The sequence below is a fragment of the Chlorocebus sabaeus genome, chromosome 17 (genome assembly GCF_047675955.1).
Source record: "Chlorocebus sabaeus isolate Y175 chromosome 17, mChlSab1.0.hap1, whole genome shotgun sequence".
Taxonomy (NCBI): domain Eukaryota; kingdom Metazoa; phylum Chordata; class Mammalia; order Primates; family Cercopithecidae; genus Chlorocebus; species Chlorocebus sabaeus.
This window is the reverse complement of record NC_132920.1, coordinates 16,645,469-16,672,627: the sequence shown is the minus strand read 5'-3', so window position 1 is coordinate 16,672,627 and position 27,159 is coordinate 16,645,469. Positions and strand designations below refer to the sequence as shown.

General features: G+C 40.7%; 1 protein-coding gene across 10 annotated transcripts in view; it reads left to right on the top strand.

Moving 5' to 3' along the window:
* The window catches only part of LOC103222118 (uncharacterized), a 429,481-nt gene that overhangs the window by 88,541 nt on the left and 313,781 nt on the right, over positions 1-27,159 (top strand). For 6 of the 10 annotated variants that reach the window (XR_012089048.1, XR_012089046.1, XR_012089044.1 and 3 more), the window contains one exon: positions 13,319-13,444. Coding sequence is in view for 2 of the 10 variants with exons in the window: in XM_073005681.1 (XP_072861782.1) it covers positions 5,674-5,764; positions 6,146-6,228 (174 nt within the window). In the remaining 8 variants the exon portion in view is untranslated. The other 4 variants (XR_012089049.1, XR_012089047.1, XM_073005681.1 and 1 more) reach the window with 3 other exon arrangements.

Sequence of the window (27,159 nt, the reverse complement as noted above, 5' to 3'; positions counted from 1 at the left end):
GACTAGTTTCACTTCAGAAATAGACACTCAGAGCTCAAAATTCCCATCTGCCTAGTTCCTAAGACCCACTGTCTTACCAGAGTCTTCACTGATACCTTCTCCTGCATAAAATGGTTCCTCTTTTGGAACTTTATAGCTCTTTTGTACTTCTCTTATTCTGTTACATTACTGCAAAAAAAAAAAAAAAAAGAAGGAAAGAAAAGAAAAGTGCAAAATGTGTACATGCTTTCCTCCCTGCTGGAATGTAAACTTCCTAAGGGCATGATCCATAGCAGATACTTCTTACTACAAACTACGTGGCAGAATTCCTTTCTAAAGAATCTACTCAGTAAGCCTGTTGGTGAACTGACCAACATTTGGACAATTATGACATCATCTTACAATTTTTCAGATACTGTTTTTCACTTGTTTAGAAATGTAAAACTTTGCAGTGATTTTTATAAAAGCAAATTTGAGAATAGTTATTCACTAAGCTTTTTTATGCTAATGATGTCATGCTATCAAAAATTAGCTAGAGTAAATGGACTGTAATAAGGATGGTTTGTAATTTAGATTATATGTTCCACATGTAACATCGAAATGAAATATAAAATTGAGTTGTTGGCATGTGGTTGTGGTGAGCAGAAGCAGTTATTATACATTACTTGGTAAAATTCATATTCATATCTTGTCAGTTTACAGTGAGCCAGAGATTAAAAATAACATTTGTTTCTGTTTTAGTAACTGCTTTAAAAATATCCAAAATCATTTTATTTTCTTTAGCCTGACTTCTAGTAGTGTTTTGAATATGTGGCCTTTCAAGCAGTAATGAAATGCATCAATGAGACTTGGCAGTGCCTCACAGGACATGCTTCTAGGATCATATTTAATGATTAAAAGTCAAATTGAGTTTCTAAAAAACTGACCCAAAATACAGATGAGCCAAGTAAACCCAGAAGGAAATCTGAGTAAAATCTTGGTTCTTGGTCCTCTGCATGTATCTTCCACATCTGTTTTCTCCAGATCTCTTTTTCCTTGCTTGTTGACAGCGCAGAGGAAGATCGCAGAGAGTCATTTACTGGTGTATGTTTCATATCTCCCTTCCTCTTTAGTGACAGTTTGGAAAGTATACTGCAGCCACCATGGTTTTCAGTTTGGAGAGCACAGGGATCAGACCTGTGCTTTCTAGAGCCAGCTTTTGTGGCGTTCTGGAGAGGTGATTGGAGAACCATGAGAGCAGGCAGACATCTGGGTGAGAGGGCATGAGGGATGAGTGATGGCAGAGCCAGACTTGCTGGAGAGGCAGAAAGGGAAGGATTCAAGTAGCATAACCAGGAAGTGGAATTGATAGAATTTGGTACCTGCTGACCTGTGGAATAAGGGGGAAGGCAGAGGAGTTGATTTCCAGTATTTCTTGGTTGCGCCACTTAGTGATATTGGGGTACCAGGAACAGGCTTAGTGGACCCACAGAAGTGACTGGACCCAGGAGTCTCTCTCAGCATGCACCCTGGTTTCTCTGCTTTGGCTTACCGTTTCTTGGTTGGGGGTTGTGGGTTGGTCAGCTTCAGTGGTGTGGTCTGGGGTGACAGGTGCTCAGGAGTGAGCACAGGGAGTACAGACGTCACCAACGTGAATGTGGAGGTTGGCAACAAGAGTTATTCTAGAACTGACCAATTTGATATATTTTGCTGACTGCTGAGTTCTATTCGGACAAATACCTAATGCATGTGGGGCTTAAAACCTAGATGACTGGTTGATGGGTACAACAAACCACCGTGATACATGTATACCTATGTAACAAACCTGCATGTTGTGCACGTGTATCCCAGAACTTAAAGCAAAAAAAAAAAAAAAAAAAAAAGAGAAGAAAAAAGATTGCTCAGTTTAGACTTCTGAGAGCAATGGGAGCAGTTTGCTCTTCAACAAATAGGGGCATAAATTCTTTACTGATTAATAGCAGTGATTTAGAAAACTACCTTTTGTGGTAGAGCACACCAAGGGGGTCTGCCAGATGGAAAAAGAGAACAGTGCTTTGTAAACTATAATTAAGTGTTGCCATAAGTAAATACTTAAAATACACTAAAATGGCAACATCAGGAAATATGACTGAGTCAGTGTACGCCACGCCCTTTCCCCCACCTTTGTGGTTGTTGAAAATTTCCACCAAGAGTGATGTATGCAAAAAAGGGTAAGATCAGGGTGTTAGGTTTCAGAGGAAGGCAAAAACTTGTGTGATTCTGTAAATGGAGCTTACAAATGGAAATGCACCATTCAAGGTAGAAAGTCTACCACAGTCTTTAGGAATAAGCATTAGAATGATTCTCCTTTCTTAACTTCTGCACGGAAGTTTGATGTGGTGAAGAAACAGTTTGCTCTTAGCCATGTCTCTTGAAAATACATGTCTTCAACTACTTGGTTTGTCTGAGAGAAAGGAGGGTTTGGAGGAGAAGGAAATGCCTCATGAGTTTGACATACTATGGAAGGATTGTTGTTATTATTGCTTGATTTACATGGTCTCATTTTATACAAAGTGTACAGCACAATTTCTCAAAGAGTAATTATGACACCAAGAAAATGGGGTGGATTCTGGGCTTCCTGTAGTCTGTCATCCAAATAATAATATTCATTGCAAAGATCCTTACCCAGGAGGCCAAGGTTGGGAGGATTGCTTGAGACCAGGAGTTCGAGACTAGACTGGGCAACATAGTGAGACCCCCATCTCAAAATAAAATAAATAAAATAAATAAAATAAAATAAAATAATAAAATAAAATAAAATAAAATAGCTCCGTACCAGTTTGTAGCATTCATATTGAAAACAGAGATATATGAAAAACTTGAACAGGGCGTGGAACTTAATGGATGTCATTAAGAATGGCTGAGAATTTTTTGCCAAGAGTTAGTATACTATTCTACTTTATTCTATTTCAGTTTGCAGTAGGACCACCCTTGGTTGTACTCTATAGACTCCTGTTCTCTTTAATAATATCTAAAGCTTCTAGTTAAATTACATGGCTAATATCTTGACTTGCAAGACCAAAAGGCAAGTCTTGTTTAAAAATAAAATCAACATTAAAAATATGCCTGTGTTCTTTAGTCCTCACTCAATTAGAGAAAAATGAGAGCAAGCATGACATTTTGTATCTGGCACTATGTGCACTGTCTTGAGAGATTTCTCTAGAAGGTTTTTAAGAACACCTGTCATCTATTAATAGTTGCAAAAGCCAAGTCTCACACAAATGAGGCAACATTACAGGGGGTCAGAGAGCACACAGGTAAGCCCACCTTGATGGGAGTCCTGGCCCAAGGCACTTTGGGGAAAGAGTGAGCTGCAGTGGTTATAGAAAGACAGATGTCTTGAGCTGGGCATTGAAAAATGACTAAGAATAATCTAGAAAGTATTCAGTATATTTTTAACGATTGTGGGTTAGCAGAAGGAAAGCCATCTGAGGTGAGAGAAATAATAAGCAAAGGGGACAGAGGTGGATGGTGAATCAACTGACCCAAGGGAGCTAAGCATTTAGAAAGCACTTAAAAAGGATAACACTACGTAGCTCCTTGCCTTACCGTGGTGCCTTAGAGATGACTGGCATTTTTGCTGACCTTGTTTCATAAATGTGTTTTCAGAGGAATAAACAGGGGTTTTGGGCTGGGCTGAGGATACCTTGAATTTTGTTTACAGAACATCATTTTGTTTACAGAACGTCAGTGCTCTATCCTCATGTCCTTCTAAGAATCAAAAGATTTAACCTCACAGAATCCAGCGTGTGGCTTTTGGGTGGGACTTGTTTTTCCATGTGACAACCAGTCTGCTTTATAGAGGCAAAAGAATCTTACCAATATGTACATGTTTTAGGATGGGCTCTGAGCCAATTCATCAAGCCAACTCCTCACTTTGAAACAAGAAAATGAAGAGGATGTTTCATGATTGTGGAATCCCTGCCAGAGGAAGAATCTACTGAAGTTCAGTCAACTATTAATTGGAAAGGAGGCAGCAGACTGAGGAGGTGGAGAATCTTTGCTCTCAGATGGATGGAGGCTGGAGTCCTCAATCTATCACTTGTGGATACATTATGTAGCTCCTTCCCCTCCATTTCTTTATTAGAAGGAGGGTAATAAAAATGTCCACTGCCTAGGATGGTTCTAAGGCTTACAGGAGATAATGAAACTCGAGGGCTTGACATGCGAATGCTAGCTGTTATCATTGCATGTGTCCATTAACACCCGAAGATAACCAGTGTTGTTTAGTAGTTCTTTGCGTACTTTCTCACTAAATAGATAATGATTTATAATTTACCTAGTTACTTCATGAATTGATTTCATGAAAAAGGTCTTTCTGAATCTCTTTCCGTGTACTTTAAAAGTTTATTCCTTTAGTTAAAGAAATTTTAACTAGATTCTTAAAGTCTAGATTGGAGGAAAGTGTTTGCTAAAGAAAAGTCATGGACATTCACCATTCAAGGTAGAAAGTCTATCACAGTCATTAGGAATAAGCATTAGAGTGATTCTCCTTTCTTAAGTTCTGCAAAGAAGTTTGATGTAAAGAAACAGTCTGCTCTTAGTCATGTTTCTTGAAACATGGATGGATGCGGTGGCTCATGCCTGTAATCCCAGCACTTTGGGAGGCCGAGGCGAATGGATCACAAGATCAGGAGAATGAGACCATTCCTGGCCAACATGGTGAAACTTCCTCTCTACTAAAAATGCAAAAATTAGCTGGGCGTGGTGGCGCGTGCCTGTAATCCCAGCTGCTCAGGAGGCCGAGGCAGGAAAATCACTGGAACCAGGGAGTTGCAGGTTGCAGTGAGCCGCGATCACACTACTACACTCCAGCCTGGCAATAGAGCGAGATTCCATCAAAAAGAAAGAGAGAGAGAGAGAGAGAGAGAATGGAAGGAAGGAAGAAAGAAAGATCATGTATATATCCAGAAGAAAGGAAATCAGTATATTGAAGAGATACCTACACTCCCATGTTTGTTGCAGCTATTCATTATAGCCAAGATATGGAATCAACCTAATTCTCCATCAATGGAGGAATGGATAAAGAAAATATGGTACATATACACAATGGAATATTATTCAACAATACAAAATAATGAAATTCTGTCATTTGCAACAACATGGCTGGAACTGGAAGACGTTATGTTAAGTAAAATAAGCCAGGCACAGAAAGACAAATATCACATATTCTCGCTCATATGAAGGAGCTAAGAAACATGATATCATGGAGACAGAGAGTAGAATGATGGTTAGCAGGGGATAGAAAGGGTAGTGAGTAGGAAGGAATAAAGAGAGGTTGGTTAGTGGCTGTAAAAATATAGTTAGATAGTAGGAATTAGAGCTAGTGTTCAGTAGCACAATAGGGCAACAATAGTTAACAATAATTTATTGTATATTTCAAAATAGCTAGAGGAATGAATTTAGAATGTTCCCAACAAAAAGAAATGAAGTGATGGATATCCCAAATACACCGATTTGACCATTACACATTGTATGCCTGTATTAAAATATCACGTGTACCCAATAAATATGCACAACTATCATGTACCCATAAAAATAAAATGAAATAAAAAATGCACACTTCTCACAGATTCTTGCCTGGTAGAATCTAGGTAAATACATTTTTCCACCCACAGATAACTCTTCATGGTTTGTCTCCTGTTATTGACCACATGGGTTAATGTTCTTTTTCAGGTTGTACTCAGTGATCCCCAAGAGGACAAATGGTGGGAATTATGGAAATTGAGGCTGGAAGGAAACCCAGAGTTCTGTGCTTTTACTTCCGGTAGGGATCTGTGGAGTTTAGAATGTCTGCCTAGTCAGCAGTTCTCACTTTGGGAACCCCCAAGACCTTTTCTGGAGAGACATCTGTAAGATCAAAATTATTTTTATGATAATACTAAGACATTATTTACCTATTCCATTCCCGTTCTCTTACATGTGTATAGTGGAGTTTTTCAGAGGCTGTATGATGTGTGATGATACTGTGTAATGAAATGTGTCAGCTTTTGGAAGATTTGCATAATTAACTGAACTAATATAATTTTCCACATGACCATTGTATGATGTTACAAAATCATGCATAGCTAAAGATCCATTCAAAGTTCAAAATAGACGAATGAATTTTAATATAAAAGAATACTTAGAGGGTATTTATATGTTTCAGATTCCATGGTGCTGCTCCCCTTTAAGAAACTACCACTTGTTGAGTTTTGGTATAATATAAAAAAGAACATCCACAATTGCTGAAACTGTTGGCCAGATCTTCTCCACATACTTCAACCAAACAGCATGCCACAGAAAATTGAATTCAGAGGCACAGAAGAGAATTTAACCATTATCCATTATGCCAGGCATTAAAGAGAGCTGCAAAAATCTAAATCAATGTCACTCTTTTCACTAACTTTCTTGTTCTGAAAAATGTAATTATTTTTTCATAAAGATGTTATTTCATGTACTATGTAATGGGTATATTAGTATTTCTATTAAATGAACTAATGGATATTTTACATTTTTTTCTCAATTTTGCTTCTAATATGGTACAGTAATTGTTAAATATGATCTACCTAATTAAAAGTTCCTTGGATTCCTCAATAAGTATTAGGAGTATAGAGCAAACTTTATACTCCTAAAATTTATTGAGGACCCCAAAGAGCTTTTAAGTGTGAGAACCAAAAGTATGAGGACCACTGGCCTAGTGTATTGTTTACAAGAGTGTAGTCTGGTCAGTGTCTACACCCTGTGTCCACTGGTTTTCTTTCTTCTGGAAAAAGTGTTCTGTGTTCAAATATATTTTGGGCCAAGATGTGTGCTTTCTCCCCTCTCATAGATTTACAATGCACATGAATATATCAAAGTCCCTCCAAAGTCTTATCCCAACCTTTTAAAAACAAATTATCCCAACCTTTTTTTATCCTCCTTTTAATTTTGGCAGAACATAATGTCCCACAATGAATATAACATCCTATGGAACATACTGGCTGGTATATGATATGGGCTACCCTCTTTCCGTTACAAAAAAATTAAAAGCAAGACATTTTCCTTCAAATCCATACTTTATTTAGAGAGAGGCCCATAAAATTTACTTGCTAATCTGATTGACTTTCTTAAAAAAACATACTCTTCATTCATTGTATTATGCCATTTTGCTTATACTCTTTGAAGCTGTTTCTACTTGTGTTTCTAAATGCATATGTTTTTTTAAAGTTCTGTTTTAGACATTTTTGTGTGTTAATGAGTAGCATCTGCTCCATGTGTCATAAGACAAAGTAATTTCATCCCCACAAAATTGTCCAAATTGCAGGTTAAGTGGTAGCATCCTAGCTGTTGAGCTGTTACTACTGTTTGGTATTTTTAAATGGCAAAAAATACTTTCGGTGATGCATCACATGCCTTTAATAAAACACAGTCACTTTGGGTAACAGAAAGATTTAGAAATGGCAGTGGGTTTTGTTGTATTTCTTTTTATGATTCTTTCTTTTCAGTTCTTTAGTTTCCATTGGTTGTGGGTACAATCCTAAGAGTCAGACCAAAATAAAGAATATTCCATCAATATGGATCCAAAACATGTTCCTGGCCAGACTTGATGGGTCACACCTGTAGTCCCAGCTACTTGGGAGGCTGAGCTGGGAGGACTGCTTGAGTCGAGGAGTTCGAGGCTGCAGTGAGCTATGATCACACCACTACACTCCAGCCTAAGCGACAGAGCAAGACTCTGTCTCTAAATAAATAAATAAATAAAAACAAATTTAAAAAATATGTTCCTGACTGCTGCATGATGAGCATCATCTTCCTAAGACGTGAGATTGATAGTTGCACCATCCGGCACCAGTTTCTTCCCGCCACAGTGCCATTCTAAATGTGTATTGAGGCGGGAGTGCAGAATTTCTTTCTTCTTCTGTATTTCACATGTCTATGTCACAGAAAGAAACATCTTAATTTGTTATAATAATTATAGGGACAATAGTCATTGTATTTTCTATAAATCAAAAGCTCTTTTAAAAAAATTTGTTGGTCCTGCCGGTTCCTACTGAAACACTTCATACAGTTTGAATCCTTAGTGGCTTTCTATTGCCAACTGAAAATTTGTTTTTTTCCTATATTAAAAAAAATCTGGCCGGGCGCGGTGGCTCATGCCTGTAGTCCTAGTACTTCGAGAGGCCGAGGTGGCTGGATTACCTGAGGTCAGGAGTTCGAGACCAGCCTGGCCAACATGGTGGAACCCTGTCTCTACTAAAGATACAAAAATTAGCCAGGCGTGGTGGTGGCTGCCTGTAATCCCAGCTTCTCGGGAGGCTGAGGCAGGAGAATTGCTTGAACCCGGGAGGCAGAACTTGCAGTGAGCCAACGTTGCACCACTGCACTCCAGCCTGGGCAACAAGAGCAAAACTCCATCTCAAAAAAAAAAAAAAAAAAAAAAAAAAATCCAAACAGAAAATACTGTGGCTATCTTATTCAGTATCTCGTTCTTTTCCTCACCAATGAGTAGTTTCAGGGAGAACCCTTTACAATTGCAAAAAGACACTCAGTTTTATAGGACTATCACAGCATTGGCAACTGGTGCTGGAAATTCTCTAATAGTTAAATGACCCAGATTAACCAGACTGAAATGGAAGAACCATACTGAGGTTGCTCTTCAAACAGCAAGAGGCTACCTTTCTGTCTTCTTTGATGACTGAATATAGTTTATGATATACTTAAGGTATCAAAGATGTGAGAATTGTAGAGCTATGTGGCAGGTTAAGAAGCCTGATGAATGGCCGGGTGTGGTGGCCCATGCCTGTAATCCCAGCACTTTGGGAGGCTGAGACCAGCGGATCACCTGAGGTCAGGAGTTCAAGACCAGCCTGGCCAACATGGTGAAATCCTGTCTCTACTAAAACTACAAAAAAGTAGCTGGGCATGGTGGCGTGTGCCTGCAATCCCAGCTACTTGGGAGGCTGAGGCAGGAGAATTGCTTGAACCTGAGAGGCAGAGGTTGCAGTGAGCCGAGACTGCACCGTTGCACTCCAGCCTGGACAACAAGAGCAAAACTCTATCTCGAAAAAAAAAAAGTTTGATGAAGATGCAGATGGTTTGTTGCTTGTGCAAATTATGTGATTTTAGCACTTTCTACAGTGGAAAGTCAAATTTGAGGCGTGGACACCTAAAGTAGGAAAAATGGTTCTAAGAGGGGTAGTGTGACGCAGGGATTAAGAACCTGGTTTCTGGAGTCAGATGGCCTGAGTTTGAGTCCCACCTCTACCATGGATGTGTGCTGTTGAACAGGTGATTTAACTTCTTTGGGGCTCAGTTTCTCCAATTGTAAAAAGTCATGTAAAGTTCCCAGAAGAGTGTTTCATACATTGTAACTGTATTAGTTATCTACTGCTATGTAAGTCATTACTCCAAATCTTAGTGGCTTGAAACAACAAGTGTTTATCATCTCTCAGTTTTTCTGAGTGTAAATCCCTGCACATAATAGCTGGGTGTCTCTAGCTGTAAGTCTTTCATGAGGTTGTAGTCAAGCTGTTAACCTGGGCTGAAGTCTCATCTGAAGGATGGGGTGGGGACAGTAGGGATCTGCTTCCAAATCCACTCACATAGATGCTAGCAGGCCTCAGTTATATGCCATGTGGGCCCTTCCACAGGACTGCATCACAGCCTGGCAGTCAGCCTCCCCCAGCTGAGTAATCCAGAAGAGGATGCAAGATCCCAAGATGGAAGCCACCATCTTCGTGTAACCCAGTCTTGGAAATGATCTCCCATTACCTTTGCCACAGTCTGTTTGCTAGAAGTGAGCCGCTAAATCCAGTCCACACTCAAGTTAAGAAGGCTTTGCAAAGGCATGAATTCCAAGAGGTGGGATCACTGGAAGCCATCCTGTAGGCTGCTTGTAACAGTAACTTGTGCTTTAATTTATATCCCCTTATGGTCTATTCCTGACAATCAGACCGAATGAGCCCTTAAAACATAAGGCAGATCATGATACTACTGCATTAAAAATTATCTCTGGTCTTCCCATTTTACTTAAAAGTCAACATCTTTACAATAACCTACAAGGCTTTCATGCTTATAAAATTATTTTTCTATATTTTGTAAAATAGCATATATGTATAATAAATGCTATATATGTATATCTGTATAAACACATGTTTATATGTTTAGTTATATATCTAGAATTTATTTTCTGTATGGTGTAAGATAGAGATCTCTTTCCAAATGAAGAGCCAGGTTTCCCAGCAATATTTATTGATTACAATACCCTTTTCCCGGGCCGGGCGCGGTGGCTCACATCTGTAATCCCAGAATTTTGGGAGGCCGAAGCGGGTGAATCACGAGGTCAGGAGTTCAAGACCAGCTTGGCCAACATGGTGAAATCCTGTCTCTACTAAAAATGCAAAAATTAGCCGGGTGTGGTGGTGGGCGCCTATAATCCTAGCTACTGGGGAGGCTGAGACAGGAGAATTGCTTGAAACCAGAAGGCAGAGGTTGCAGTGAGCTGAGATTATGCCACTGCACTCCAGCCTAGGTAAAAGAGTGAAACTCTGTCTCAAAAAAAAAAAAAAAAAAAAAAACCACAAACAAACCTTTTTTCCCTGAGTTGATATTCTACTGAGAACCTGTTTGTCTCTTCCTATGTAAAAACAAATTATAATTGAGAATTAATTATGGTGAACATTTAATAAGTTCCTTTATTTGATTGATTAGGAGCTAATTTTATTTAAAAGGCCGTGACTTACATTTAAAAGTCCAGTTAGCTACAACACTAAGACTAAAAAGTAAATTTCATGACTCCTAGGTCACTGTTTCTAGCTTGTTGATATCCCATACTTTGCTGCTGCTGCTGTCGCTTATAACTGTTCGGAAAATTTTCACCAAAATGCCTGTCAAATTGGAGAACCCTCTGGAGTGAGATCCTTTTTTAAATATAGCCAACTTTCACATATGCAGGCATAACTTCAAATGGTAAACGAGAAGGGATAGGTGGCAGAGATTAAACCTGAGCCAGTTTGTTTTATTGATTATTATTAATGGTATTGATAAAGAGTTTGTTGAAAGAGGGAAGCATATTGAAATTATTGCTTAAAAAGAGGTATGTAGAATTTTCAGTGGTTTTCTTTTGATAAGAATTGCCTTATAGCTGTTGTAGCATGTGCAAATGAGGGTCAGCTATAAATGACAAAATGAATCACTTCCAACTCCTTCATATCTACAGATATAAGAAAGAATGGAAAATATTGTCACTTAGATGAGTCCTTATTTTTTTTTTTTCTTCTCTATGAATAGTATAAACCTTACTTTTCTGGACACCTGGCTTTGGCAGCTGGTGAAGGTTGTTAAAGTAACAAATAGGGCCATTCTGCCTCTCCCAGATCGATTTTGCTGCAAGACAGTTGAAAATAATATAATCCAGAAATGAATTTATGTCTTAGGGCAATGTATTTTCTTACGACAAAAACAAAACAGAGAGTACTATGAGGAAGTATTATGCTACTGGTAAAATTTTTCAAACTAAAACCACATTACATTTCATTAAATGAGTTTATGTCCATTAAGCATCCGTGAGCATGAGTGACAACCCAGAATGCAGTCAAAGTACATATTAACTTTCTGTATGACTTTAAAAAGAGGTATGTCACCCTCCCTGGGTCAGCAGGTTCCTTTGCAGAAGACATTGGAATGAAATGTCAAGGACCTCTTCCAATTCTAGAATACCTCGAGATATGAAGTTGGTAACAAATAAGAGAAATGCAGCAAGATATTTTTAGTTAAAAAAGAAAAGATTGCTACAAGCCAGTAACTTGCAGTGGGCTTATTTAAATCCTCCTCCTCCCTCCAAATTCTGTTTTTACCAAGCGGGTAAACTAAAGACAGTTTGTCGTGCTTTGAACTTCCTGGCTTACATTGATTTCTATCAATATGTTACTGTTACACATTTGAGTGGGAGCTGAGTTACATAAAACTAATAAAATCCTTACAACCCCATTTTCTGTGGGTATTGATAGCATCAAAAAATTTTTAATAAAAAGACTTTTGCCATTTTCAGGCAGTTGTTCTTCCAACTAGATGGAAAATTGAATGGCATTAACTCAACTCACTTGTTTAAACATTAACTGAGAGACACTTTCTCCTCCTCCTCAAAAGTTTTTAGTGTTCAGGAATTTAACCACAGATAGACACAGATAGACACAACTCCCCAAACGTCCCAGAAAAAAGGTTGACTATTCCATAAAGTAATAGTTACAGAAGGCTTTCAAGGAATTAGTTATTCACACAGTAAGCTTCTGAGGCATACGAGCATATCCTCTTTCTTACAACTTGGTCGCTTGATGCAATCTTTGATGATCACCCCAGGACCTTCGGAGATTTATAGAGTTTAGAGTTACAAGTATGATGTGGCCACCATACTTAGGGAACTGGATGACAGTCGGCCAATGGGTTTTCAACACAGATGAGTATGAGCTCATAAAAGGCTAAAAAAGGAGGCAGACATCTTTGGAAGACTCTTTCTAGGCTCTCAAATGGCCATTGTCAAAAAACAAACAGTGGGGTGAATTTGACTAAGCATCAGAAGATGCTTAAACAACAGCCTGTGACAAGCGAGCGTTAAAAGCTCACAAGGCAGAAAGGAACTTTTCAGAGTGACTTTGTCAGACGAGGTTCTAATGTGTAGGCTTTATCAGCTGCTCCGAGTGGGGGTAAAGAGGCATGCATATTTTAAACATTCATTTCATATTCAGTGTGTAAAGTAACGACTGCTTTTCAACTTGGGTGGAGAAAGTTTTTATCAATTTATCAAGAATCACACAAGGGAAACCCATCCATTACCTACTTATAGGGCAAAATGGAAAATGTCCTCTCTCTTACGCTTTACCATGTTTGTTCCATCTTAATAGCTCTTTATTTAAAAAGTATTCACATCAGTTGGTCAGTCTGAGTCTTTCATTTGAAACAAACTTTCCTCATTTTCTACCCTTGGTACTGCACATCAGTCATTTAATCACTTAAATGTAATGAATTTTTCTTTATTCACATCTTTCAATCGGTAAACTTGAAATTTTGCAAGTGCATTCCCACTGGGTGTATATCCTGATTTTCAAGACCTGCTACCTTCCCCAGTGTCGTGCTTGTTTTTTTTTTTTTTCTTTCTTTCGGCCTTCCCACACCCCACCTCCAGTATTTTAGGGCGCCTTATGTAGATAAGAAGTGAGATGGCTTCATCCTGATAATTAACATGCTTGTTTGAGGTTATGAAATCTACATTTGAGAAAGGCCAGGGATTTTCCCCTGAATATCCACTAACTGCTTGAAGTGGCATTTTCATTCTGACTTGGTGTTTTGTTTTGTTTGACTGCAGCATACTGGAGCATAGTGAAAGAGTCTATTTTGAAGCTTCAAATGTAGTGCTGCTGCAGACCAGGAACAAGAGAGAAAGAGTGGATTTCAGCCTGCACGGATGGTCTTGAAACACAAATGGTTTTTGGTAAGTCATCCAAAGGACTTGACATTTTTTAGCTTTAAATGTCATCAGGCATCACTTCATTGGTGTACCAGAACTACTTCTTCAAGTGCATTGCTATATCTCTACATCCCAAACAACAGGACATTTGAGAAAATGTTGTCCTCGTCAGAGCGCTGAGAGAGCAACCACATGTACTTTAGTGTGTTTCTTTCTGACCCCTTGCAGAATAGTGTGATCTGAATAGAATGCATTTGTGGTTAGAAAAAACAGAAGCAAAAACAAAGCAAACCCAAACAACTAAACACACAAACAGCAAACAAACTACATCCACCAGATACTCCATTTTAGCTGAAAGCATAAGGGATTAATCGCACGAGAGCAAGTAGATTCAATTGAACAGCAAGTTTTTTGCCTCTGTGATCAAATACGGTCATGGGTCACATAATGAAGTTTCAGTCAGTGACAGATCACACATACTACAGTGGTCCCATAAGATTATAATGCTTTCTTTTTGTTGTGCCTTTTCTATGTTTAGATGTGTTTAGAGGCACACATACCTACCATTGTATTACAGTTGCCTACAGTATTCACTACAGTAGCATGCTGTCCAGGTTTATAGCCTAGGAGTAATAAGCTATACCATACAGCCCAGGCATGTAGCAGGCTGTACCATCCAGGCCTGTGTAAGTACTCTGTGATGCTGCACAGTGACAAAGTCACCTAACAGTGCATTTCTCAGAGCATATCCCTGTCATTAAACGATGCATGACTATTGTGATGGACGAGGTAAAAGATAATGGGGGTTTCCAAGTCCTGTTCAGCAAACATTTACTGAGTAACTTTTAGCTATACATGGGCCCTTGAATGACAGTCTCAGTCTGGAGGTTGGAATTCAAACACCCTAAACTATAAATAAATGATAAAAGCATTCCAGACCATACACCAAAATAATGTGGACTTCCAAGGATTTTTTTTTTTATCAACCCCATTCATGATATTTCCTGAAAGCAGAGTCCTCAAATTGAAGGCTAGGTCTGCCCCACCTGTCTTGGTCACCTTGGAGAACTTACTCATCATCTTCGAATGACTCGCCTTTAAAAATGTATGTGCCTAGGCCAGGCACGGTAGCTGACGCCTGTAATCCCAGCACTTTGGGAGCCCGAGGTGGGCGGATCACGAGGTCAGGAGATCGAGACCATCCAGGCGAACACGGTGAAACCCCGTCTCTACTAAAAATACAAAAAAATTAGCCGGGCGTGGTGGTGGGCGCCTGTAGTCCCAGCTGCTCGGGAGGCTGAGGCAGGAGAATGGTGTGAGCCCGGGAGGCAGAGGTTGCAGTGAGCTGAGATCGCGCCACTGCACTCCAGCCTGGGCAACAGAGCTAGACTCCATCTCAAAAAAAAAAATCTATGTGCCTAAATGATTTCCAAGGTCTCTTGCAAATTTATAATTCAGTTCCCTCTAGTGCAATTAATTAAATAATTATCCACTTCAGTTCTTGCCCAACAGAATTTCTGTGTGGGCGTGGCAGGTTGCTTGCAAGGGGCTCATTGTATCAACCAGTGAGGAAAGGAGCCAGGTCCTCAGGTGGTTCTCCTGGCCCCATTTGCCCATTTGACAGCCAGCCTTTTGGTCAAACAGGACTGTCAGCATCTGCAGTAAATAATTTTTTTTTTTTTTTTTGAGATGGAGTCTCGCTTTGTCACCAGGCTGGAGTGCGGTGGCATGATCTCAGCTCACTGCAACTTCCACTTCCCGGGTTCAAGTGATTCTCCTGCCTCAGTCTCCCGAGTAGCTGGGACTACAGGTGTGCAACACCATGCCCGGCTAATTTTTGTGTTTTTGGTAGAGATGGGGTTTCACCACATTGGTCAGGATAGTCTCGTCTCCCGACCTCAGGTGATCTGCCTGCCTCAGCCTCCCAAAGTGCTGGGATTACAGATGTGAACCATTGCACCTGGCCTGCAGTAAATAATTTATTCCCTTGTAACATTTTTAAAAATGTGGCACAGTGCTTTATGAACATTATATTCATTTTTATTTATTTATTTTAATTTTTATTATTATTTATTTATTTATTTATTTGAGACAGGGTCTCTTTCTCTTTGTTGCCCAGGCTGGACTGCAGTGGTGCAATCATAGCTTGTTCTGGGACTATATGAGACGGGGACTATCCCGGCTCTCATTCATAAAGTCTTCACTGAATTTTTAGGACTTCGCTGACTGGTCTCTCTTTGTGAACTTCTATCACATTTGGGGCCTGCATCATATAAAATCCACTGCTATGCGTTGCTCTGTGAGTGTTTGTCATCACCTCATCAGGGGTACATACGGCTTCAGGGCAGGAATCAGATCATCACAGACCAGTAGCTGAGACTACAGGAGTGCGCCACCATGCCTGGCTAATTTTTCAATTTTTTGTAGATACAAGGTCTTGCTATGTTGTCCAGACTGGTCTGGACTCCTGGGCTCCAGCAATCATCCTTCCTCGGCCTCTCAAAGTGCTGGGATTACAGGCATGCGCCACTGTGCCTGGCCTGAGTATTATATCCAAATAAGCGAGATAGGCCTCTTTTGAATTACTGTCCTTTGTTTTTCTTTAGGGGATCTGACTTTTTCCTTCTCTGTGCTTGCTGTCATTGCATTACTGGTTATCTGCCAGCCCGTTGACCCTGTGGATCCCCACACTTTGTTTGACATTGAATAGCATTTATTCTTGTTCTTTCTTACTAAACAACCCCTTTCTGAAGCAGAGCTTCAGAAATGATGCTCAGATGTCACTCTTGTTAGCAGCTGGCTTTCTGCCTTCAAGTGGTGCATTATTGGGGTTTCATAACAGCATTTTTTCTCTTACAAATATTAAATTATGAAGTGCAGGAAACCACATGAATGTGGTAGAAAGCAAATGCAAACACAGTGTTATCTGGAAGTGCCAGTTTTGTGATTCTCCTGGTGACAGTATCCTTCCTGTAATCAACATAGGAAGCCTCTTTACCTGTTTGCTGGTGGTTTTCTATCCTGTATCTTCATCTCCATTTATGCTGTATGCCATGGCCAACTTGTCATGCTGAATCAGAAGGTTTGATTAAGACAGTGGCTTGGGGACTGTCTCTATCAAAGTTCTGCCTGACCACAAATCCTGGCTGTCACTCACAAAGTCTTCCCTGAACCCTCAGGACTTCACTGACTCATCTCTCTCTCTTTTTTTTTCTTTTTTCTTTTTTTGAGACAGAGTCTTACCTGTTGCCAGGCTAGAGTACAGTGGCAATCTCAACTCACTGCAACCTCCGCCTCCCAGGTTCAAGTGATTCTCCTGCCTCAGCCTCCCAAGTAGCTGGGATTACAGGCATGCACCCCCATGCCCAGCTAATTTTTGTATTTTTAGTAGAGATGGGGTTTCACCATGTTGGCCAGGATGCTCTCGATCTCTTGATCTCGTGATCCACCTGCCTCGGCCTCCCAAATTGCTGAGATTACAGGCGTGAGCCACCGTGCCCAGCCCTGAGTGGTCTCTCTTTATGAACTTCTATCACATTTAGGGCCTGCATCTTATAAAATGTACTGCTGTGCATTACTCTGTGAGTGTTTGCCATCAGCACAATTGCACATGGGTTGCACATGGCTTCAGGGCAGGAGTCAAATCACAGACCGGTGCTTCCCAAGGGTGGTCTAATCCCAGTACCTCCTGCTTCTGAATCACTTGGATATGTTTATTAAAGTTGCAGATTCAGCAACACCAGGCTTATGAAGCAGAAGTTCTGGGGATGTAGGACCCAGGAAACTCACCTTAGTTAACTTTTGCACACAAAGGTTTGAGAATAACTGTCTGAAAATAATTGTGCATCCTCCTCTTTGCCTCCTCTCCCACAGCAAAGGGTGCAGGTCTGAGCCTATGGTAGGTGTCCAGGAAATATTTGCTTGTTGATCTAAGCAACATCAAGCCATAAGAGTTGCATTCCCTCTTCAGTTGCCCAGCCTTTTCAGGATGTGAGGTCAGCATATTCTTTGAACCTTTAGAAACCCACTTTCTTCTAAATACATAAAGTGTTCCCCTAGGGCAGAGGCTCTTTTGGAAATCTTTTTTTGTCTCTTTATCTTTTTTAATCACTGACTCTGTTGGTGGTAATGACAGGAGCCCCTGTCTAAGATTGGGATAGTGGGGATGTCAGCTTTGAGGAGCTGGGCTGGAGCAGTAGGCTGGGAGAAAGATCTGAGGGTGGGAACGGGACTGTGCTAAACTAGAAGCTTTATCCTTGGCTCCCAAAGCCACACCTGCTGCCCTTGGCAGTTTATTCTGAGTGGTATTTCTTTCAGCTGTTAGGCCTCGCAGGTTGTCAGTTTTGGTTGCAGAAGAGTGGTCCCGCTGCTGAAAAGGATCAAGTTTAGCTCTAGTGGACGCACATCAAAGCACCTACAGTGCACAGTGGTGGATTCAGGATTTGAATCCAATGTTAGCAGACTGTGGTGGTGACACTTGGCCCTCTCCTTCCTCCGCCTCTTGTTCCAGCAAGGGCATGCCTGGCCTTGGATGATCCAGGAGAGATTTGCAGGGCGTTGCTGCTTCTGATGCACCTCCTGAATGCCCTTGCTGGTGGCTCCAGCCCTGGTAGACGGAATCCAAACAGAAGAACTCATAGAAGCTTAGCTAACCTAGAAAGGAACCAGCGTGGCCATCAGGACATTTATTAGCTGTTAACCTAACCACTACCAAATGCATTCACAAATTTTTTTTGACAACTTTTTTTCTTTTTTTTGGTGGGGGGGCTGTTGCTTAGCTCACAGTTTTGCCTGGAGAAGTTGTGGCAATCCTGAATTCAGTTTGTGTGAAAAAGCAAGCATCTTCAAGCACAGTGTTGAAGTATCTTCTCTCAGGTCTCTATTCAGTTTTGACTGGAGGAGGTTTGGCGAGCAGAAAGGTATTACCTAGTGGATGCTTCTCAAATTCTCATCTAAGTGAAGGAGAAAAGCCCAGGTTGCTGAAGCAATGTTAAGGGCACGTTAGGCTTTTAATATGTGCTTCACGGAGACCTTACTAGATTTGCCTCTGCGTAGTTCTTTCCATCTGAGGGGAGTGGGGCTGTTTTTGGGTTGCAGAAGGCAAGAGCCAGGTTGTCAGCTACAGAAGAGAAAGGTGCACTTGTCTGCATAATTGACTTGGAGCCTTTGTTTAAAAGGATGTCAGGTGGAGGAGTAATGAGGGACAAGATTTTAAAAAAATTATAGAGTATAGGATTTTAGCAAAATGCCGGATGCTGGCATTTCTGTTTTGGAGGTCTTTAGTGGTGCATGTACTGTTTCCTTGCAAGTAGCCATCCGTGGTAGGAAAACAGAAAAAATGCATTCTAAAAGAGCATTTGTCTAGTTAGAAACTGTGTCACTTGTATCGTTTACCGTGAGACATCCTTGAGAGGTGCATGATTTCCAAACAACCACCTAAACCATAGGCACTGCTTTTGGAACAGATGTAAATAGGAAAAGCACCAGTCCAGTACCCCCTCTAAAGACCATCGTTAGAAAGCTCTCGCAGTGCTTTCCAGCCTAGAGGAGTGTAGTTCCCTTCAGGTACTTAAGCCAGTGTTCTGTAAAGCAGCACCCAAAATGCCTTCTGTTAAATGTGTTCTAACACGTTCCTCTTGCTGATGCTATCACAGGCTAATAATTGCCTAAGTCCTTCAGAGAAGCTGTGTGGTTTTGTATAGCTGTGAGTAAAACCACACCCATTCAGGAAATGCAGTCTTCTAACAGGCATCATCAAAACAGATGCGGATTTTCATGGTAGGTCAGTCCCCTTCTTTAGTGACAATTTGAGAGCTTTGAAGGGAGGCATGTGCCGTGCATCAAAAGAAATCAGAATTGAACTGGCACACGTGCACATTGTTGGAGTAAAAAGGAAAAGCAGTGACCTAGAGTTTGTTACCGCACATGCTTTCCTGGAAGGCACCTCCACCATCATGATGTCCTCATCAACTCTGCATACACAATTAGTATTTCTATCTCTTTCTCTTCAGAGTTTAAGCTCAATGATTTCCAACTTCCTCCCACATGACTCCAGTTGGATATCACATAGGTGTCTTCAACTTGAATCTAAACCTGACTTTGTCATTATCCTACATTTATGGACTCCAGAGTCACTAGCCCACCATTCGTTGATGCTGGACACCTCCTCTTCCTCTGCTTCATCTCTAGCTCATATGCTGGAGTTTTGCCTCTTCTTTTTTTTTTTTTTTTTTTTTTTGAGATGGAGTCTCTCTCTGTCACCCAGGCTGAAGGGCAGTGGCACCATCTCAGCTCACTACAACCTCTGCTTCCCAGGTTCAAGGGATTCTCCCGCCTCAGCCTCCTGAGTAGCTGGGATTACAGGCATGTGCCACCACACCCGGCTAATTTTCTGTACTTTTAGTAGAGATGGGGTTTCACCATGTTGGTCAGGCTGGTCTCAAACTCCTGACCTCGTGATCGGCCTGCCTAAGCCTCCCAAAGTGTTGGGATTACAGGCGTGAGCCACCGCCCCCGGCCTGAGTTTCACCTCTTTAATATGATAGTTTACCCATTCTTCTCCACTCCCGGGCCCCCGTTCTGTTGCAGGCCTTCAGCATCACTTGCCCGGACTGCCGCAGCGGCTTCCAAGAGGTCCCTTGCCTAAAGTCCTTTCTTTCTATGTTCCATTTATTTTACTCTTTTGAGAATTATCTTATGAAAAAAGGGTCTGATTGAATTACTCCTACACTTGAAAATCTTTGGTAGTATGTGGAAATATGGAAAAGTACTCATAATCTAATGTGTTAAAAGAAAACCTTTAGACACATTAAATTTAACAGAGTTTAATTCAGCAAAGAACTCTTTGCAAATCAGGCAACTCCTCCCTACTCCTCTCCTCCTGAACCAGAATAGATTCAGGGCAACTCTGACATGCTGTTGTGTAGTTGGAGAGGATTTATAGACAGGAAAAGGAAAACAGTGGACAGAAAACAGAAGTGAGGTACAGAAACAGCCAGATCGGTTTCAGCTCGGTGTTTGCCTTATTTGAACAGGGTTTGAATGATTGGCTGCCTGGGATTGGCCAAAACTCAGATTGGTAAAAGGATAGGTTACAGCCTGTTTGCATATCCAGGTAGGTTACAGTTCACTGTGTGCAGAGAAACTTTTAGACCAAACTTAAAATATGGAAGAAGGCAGCTTTTGGCTAAAGCCAACAAATGTTAAGTAGAAAATTCATATTTCAAAACTGTGCAAACACACTGATTACAAAGCAATGACAAAAATCTATGCCTATCCACAAAGGCTAGAAGTAAATAAAACAAGAATGAAAGTATTTTTAATATTAGGGCAATCCATGTGTGTGTGTGTGTGTGTGTGTGTGTTTTTAAGTACTCCTTTGGTAGCAAATGAATATGGTGAAGTAAAATGAATAATGGAAAGGATTTTGTTAGCTTTCTGCTCCTGATAAGGGAAAATGTGAATTTCACTGCATGGCATCTAAGGCCCCTAGGAATTCCTTATCAACTTACCATTTAAATTTCATCTCCCATGACTCCCATCCCTTCCATCCCTCCATATAACATTTCTTTTCTTCCTAAACATACTGTGTATGTAATAACCATGCACCTGTTCCTATTGTTTCTTCTTGCGTGAGACTCTTGTTCTCTGCCTGGTGAACTCCCACTCATTCGATGAGGCCTAATTGAAATTCCTGACCAGGCATGGTGGCTCACATCTGTAATGTCAGCACTTTGAGAGGCTGAGGCAAGAGGATTTCTTGAGCCCAGGAAGTTTAGACTGCATCATTCCACTCCAGCCTGGGCGAAAGATAGAAACCCAATCTCAAGGAAAATATTAAAAAAAAGGAAAATATCCTCTTGCTGTGTTACCACTATTATACTGCAATTCTTTGTTCATATAGCTAGCTTGGTAAATGATTCATGAGGACAGAAATTGACTTATTTTAAACCTTGTATCCCAAGTGTTAAGCCCATTCCTGCATATAATACAGTTTAATAAATATTTACAAAGGTAAGAAGAAAGGAAAGAGCCCACTTAGAAATACACAAATAATCCTTCAGGTAAGGTTCTTAAAAATGTTTTTGGATAAGCTTAGTACTAATTACTATTTCATAAAAATTATAAAAATAGATGTTTTTGGTTAAACAATTTTTACAGTAATAGTTGAATTCAGCCTCACATCATTTAAACTAAACTACTGGAGTATATCTTTGGCATTAGAAAATTCTAACATCAGATAGAATTGCTTCAGCTTCACTGTAAGCCATATTTATGAGGTTACTAAAAACTGCTTTTGTAACTGTTCTATGTCATGCATAACCATGTTGGCCAAATCAGAAATCCAAATAAATGACACATCCAGTTCTGGCCACATTTTGTGAATATCTGGTATTTTTTTCTTAAGGGAATTTAAAAAACCAAGACTGGGTAACATTAAAGGGTTGATGTAACATTTTCGATTCTGAAAGGCTACTCCGCTCTAGGAATATACTTGTTACTATTTTTTTTTTTTTTTTTCATTTCTAAGAAGTCTGTTTGGCTAAAATACCAAAAGAGAAAAAAATAACTTGGCTTAAATAAAATGAAAAGTCATCTCCAAAATTAATTTGGCTCCTCAAAAGTTCTTTCCAAAGGAAGGAATAGGATGCTTTTTAATATTACATGTAAGAAATGCCACTAAAAAGAAAATCATCATTTGTACTTGTAACAAGGAATTCAGAATGGAATTTTATGAAGATCAGTGTGTGAGGCATGCTACTCACATCTTTTAAAATAATATTTTGATATCAGGGGAAGATTACTTAATAGTACGTATTATTCTATATTATATATGTATGCATATATGTATATACATATATAAAATCGAGTTTTTTCCTATTAATGCTTTTGAGTCAGTAAGTTGTAATAGAGAATTTCAGTTTCAGATTTATCACCTTTTTTTGCATGATATCCTTGCCCAGCCTTCAGTTTTCTTGTTTATAAAATCATGACAAAAAGTGAACTGTCATTGGATTAGCTAATTAAGAAATTAGTCACCAATATTTATTAATTGACGACTGACTTGGAAACATTAAATACCCACGTCATTTTTTAGCATTTCATGTAAGTTGATCCGTATCTGTTTTGCAGAGTAAAGAACCTTAGCTGAATTTCTTTTTTGTCTGTCCTGATCTTGGCATTCATTTAAAAACCTGACCCTTCAGCTGTTTACAAGATCCATCATGAAATATACCATGGCTAAGGTGAATGTGCAGACTCCCAGTTTCCCTTTAGCCATTCTGCTGCACTAGCCATGGGGTTGCAAACTTTTTTGGTGACTGTCACAGTTCATTCATCAGGAAGTACTGACTATATTTTGTTGCACTTTTGTGAGAGCCAGGGCTCAGAAGCATCCTAAATACCTAGTGACAAAAACTCAGGAAGGCAATTAGACTATGACACTTTTCATTACAACATAAGGTGCCCCTCAGTATAGTAGGTACTTATGTTGAACTGCCCTCTGCAGACTGTATATATGGGTCCATGTGGTGATATTGTGGCTGTACCCTCTCCAAGGTTGCCTAGTGTCAGCTATAGCAGGAAAAGAAGTGTCTGTAAGCAATAGTAACTTCAATGAGGAAGGATGTAAAAGACAAGTGAACTATTCCTGAAATCTTAAGGATCTATGTCCAGACCAGAGTACCCTGATGGATCCCAAAGTTTTATTTTATTTTGTTTTTGAGATGGAGTTTCGTTCTTGTTGCCCAGGCTGGAGTGCCATGGCACAATCTTGGCTCACTGCAACCTCCGCTTCCTGGGTTCAAGCGATCTTCTGCCTCAGCCTCCTGAGTAGCTGGGATTACAGGCGTCTGCCTCTATACCCAGCTAATTTTTGTAGTTTTAGTAGAGAGGGGGTTTCACCATATTGGCCAGGATGGTCTTGAATTCCTGACCTCAGGTGAGCCGCCCGCCTCGGCCTCCCAAAGTGCTGGGATTACAGGCATGAGCCACTGTGCCTGGCTTTATTTATTTTTCCAGCATTATTGAGGTATGATTGACAAATAAAATTTGTGTACAACATGATGCTTTGATATACATATATATTGTGAAATGTTTATTATCATCAAGTTAACACTTTCATCACCTCACATAGTTATTTTTTCTTGCATGGTGAAAACATTTAAGATTTACTCTCTTGGTAAATTTCAAGTGTACAATGTATCATTATTAACCATAGTCATTATGCTGTATATTCAATCCCCAAATCTCAAATATTTAAAATCTAGCCCTGAGACAACTGATTACAGCTCCCATATGTTTTCTGAGGTAGTTCACAATACATAGTTATAATTCTGCTTAGAAACAGTATGATGTGTTGAAAAGTGTAGGTTCTTGAGGCAAACTTCCTGGGTTTGAATACAGAACTTCCACTTAATAGCTGTCTAATGTTGAGCAGGTGACTTAATCTCTTTGGGTCTCAGTTTATCAATCCATGAAATAAGAAAAATAAAACAGGCCAGGCACGGTGGCTCACGCCTATAATCCCAGCACTTTGGGAGGCTGCGGCAGGCAGATCACAAGGTCAGGGGTTCAAGACCACCCCAGCCAATATGGTGAAACCTCATCTCTACTAAAAATACAAAAATTAGCGGGGCGTGGTGGTGGGCACCTGTAGTCCCAGCTACTTGGGCGCCTGAGACAGGAGAATCGCTTGAACCCAGGAGGCGGAGGTTGCAGTGAGCCGAGATGGCGCCACTGCACTCCAGCCTGGGCAACAGAGTGAGACTTCTTCTCAAAAACAAAAAACAAATAAACAAACACAAAAAACTAAATGAGTCTTGATGCACATAAAGCTTTCAAAAAATGGTGGCTGTTATTATCATACCACTTTCATGGAATTTCGTTAGTTACTTAGTTTGTAGTAAAATGTTTCCAGTGTTTATTCTTCATGCCTTCCTACGAACTTGGTTTAGGAATTTATGCTGTTAGGGGAAACACACTGGTGAGCCCAGCTAGGGAAGGTGAAGCAACACTGTGGGAACACAAAGGAGGGGGCTATTTAGTCTGATTAGGGGGTGGTGAGGACTTGGAGGAAGCATCAGAGCTGACCCGGAAGAATAGCTGGGATTCCATCTGACAGAGCTGGGAGCAAGGCATTCCACATAGGAGGGCGTGTGCCCAAAGGCCTGGAGAAGGGAGAGTGCAGAGCAGAGCATATTTGAGGAAAGTTGTGAACCAGTTTGAGCCCAGGGTTAAGGTATGTGAGGTGGAACAATGGGAGACTGTGAGAAAGATAGTCTGATTTAATAATGATAGATAACAGTGAGTGTGAACTATTCATTGAGTGGTGCCGTATATCAGATTCTGTGGTTGGGACTTTACATAAATTAGCTCTGATTACAACTCCCTTCAACATAGCTATCCCCATTTTACAGATGAGAAAATGGGATTAATCCCATTTTTTCTTAAGTGGCGGAGAACCACTGAAGGTTGTTGAATAGGAGAGGGTCATGATCACACTTAGCAGGGATTTCCTTATCTGCTTTTTCAGTTCCGTGGAGTTGTAGACACATCTTTTTGTTTTGTTTTGTTTAAGAGACAGAGTCTTGCTGTGTCACCCAGGCTGAGTGCAGTGGTATCATCATAGCTCACTGCATCCTTGACCTCCTGAGCCCAGGTGATCCTCCTGCCCCAGCTTCCCAAAGCCCTGGAATTAGAGGCATGTGGTACCACACCTGGCTCACTTTTAATTTTTTTTGTAGAGATGGGTTCTTGCTATGTTGCCCAGGCTGGGCTGGAGCCCTGCATTCCAGCAATTCTGCTTTAGCCTCTCAAAGTGCTGGGATTATGGGCATGTGCCACCACACATAGCCTTGGAGATACATCTTGCACCATCCTGGGCTCCCCAGTGGAGTGGTATTAGACCGTCAGTGTGGCGACTACTCCATCAATACTGGTAGAGTCTGTTTTCAAAGCTTCCTCAACAAAACTCTGGAAACACGTTTTGTACCTTTTCCTTTTTAAAGAAGAAATACACTGGTTAAGTTATTGAGCGACTCCTTTTTGCCTGTGCATGTTTCAACTCATTTGATCCCCATAGGAAATCTTAAAGGTAGAGAGTGTAATTTTTGCATTTAAATTATATGTTATTAATATTATAATGGATGAGGTCAGTGGGGCTGAAGAATGTAATGCTGCTTGGAGATGGTAAAGCTGGGATTCAAACCACGGCTCCCTGGCCCTTGGTCTGTAGTCTACCACCACCCCCTCCCTCTATTGAACCTCTCTTTTATTGCTGTTTTCCAGTCTCCACTAAGTATTTTCCACTGGTTTAAGTCCACTTTGCTAAGTAAGTACACTGTTGGTTTTAAGGAAAGGAAAGGCCCACAAGGACCCAATCTACTTTGTAGAGGTTGAATGGAAATAGATTATTTTCAATAATCTGTCCTCAGGACCAGAATTCTAAATGTTGCTGCTGGCAGTTGGCCATCTCTGGGAGCCCATCAAACAAGCCACTTATAGGAGCCCAGCATCCTGCACTGGGTCGGAATGCAAAGTCGACTAACTTCACAGTAGATGCAGTTTGGGCGTGAGTACCTAGCAGGAACCCTAAATATTTGGGGCAAGCACTTTGCTTCTTCCATCTGGTGGAACCCATGTTTATTATCTAAAAGACACATGGCAACAGGCAGCGCAGTGTTTGCTTCCAAAGACGGCCTGGAATTTGGAATGACATTTAGTGAAAGGGGAAAGTTCAATTTCAGCTGTCAAAGGTCATGGCCAGTGAACCTACAAGCACATATTATGTAAATTTGGCCCAAATCCGTGTTTATTAGCTTGAACAGTTTTGGAGTGGTTATCTGCTCTGCAAAATTGATCTACTGCTAAGAGTCTCGAAAATATCAAATCTGCTCGATGCATTTAAATCAGGAAGCGTAAATACTGGGCATCCTTGCTGGTGCTGATTTTCAGAGACTTCGCTCACCTGCAGCTGTGCTCACTTTGCGAAAATGGACATGGTGACCTCTACTTCTCTGGTGAGCGGCCACATCAGTATCATCCCTTCCCATGCCTGGAACCACTCTCACCCACTTGGGAGAACCAGCACACAGCAGCATGCTGTGTCTCAGGGACCAGGCTATCCATCAGATACCCTACTCTGAAAGTGTCCTTAATTTAATTTTTAAAATATATATAAATATATAGTGTGTGTACACACACACACACACCATAAAATTTACCACAAATTTACCATTTTAACCTTTTTTTTTTTTTTTTTTTTTTTTTTTTTTTGAGACGGAGTCTTGCTCTGTCGCCAGGCTGGAGTGCAGTGGCGCAATCTCAGCTCACTGCAGCCTCTGCCTCCCAGGTTCAAGCAATTCTCCTGCTTCAGCCTCCTGAGTAGCTGGGACTACAGGCGCACACCACCACACCCAGCTAATTTTTGTATTTTTAGTAGATATGGGGTTTCACCATGTTGGCCAGGATGGTCTTGATCTCTTGCCCTCATGATCTGCCCGCCTCGGCCTCCCAAAGTGCTGGGGCGTGAGCCACCAAGCCTGGCCCAGTTTAACCATTTTTAAGTGTGCAATTCAGTGGCGTTATGTACATTTCCAGTGTAGTGCAATCATCTCCACTATCCATTTCCAGAACTTTTTCATCATCCAGAACAGAAGCTCTGCATCCATTAGACCGTAACACTCCATTCTCTCCTCCCAGCCCCTGGTAACCTCTATTGCACACTCTGTCTCTACGAA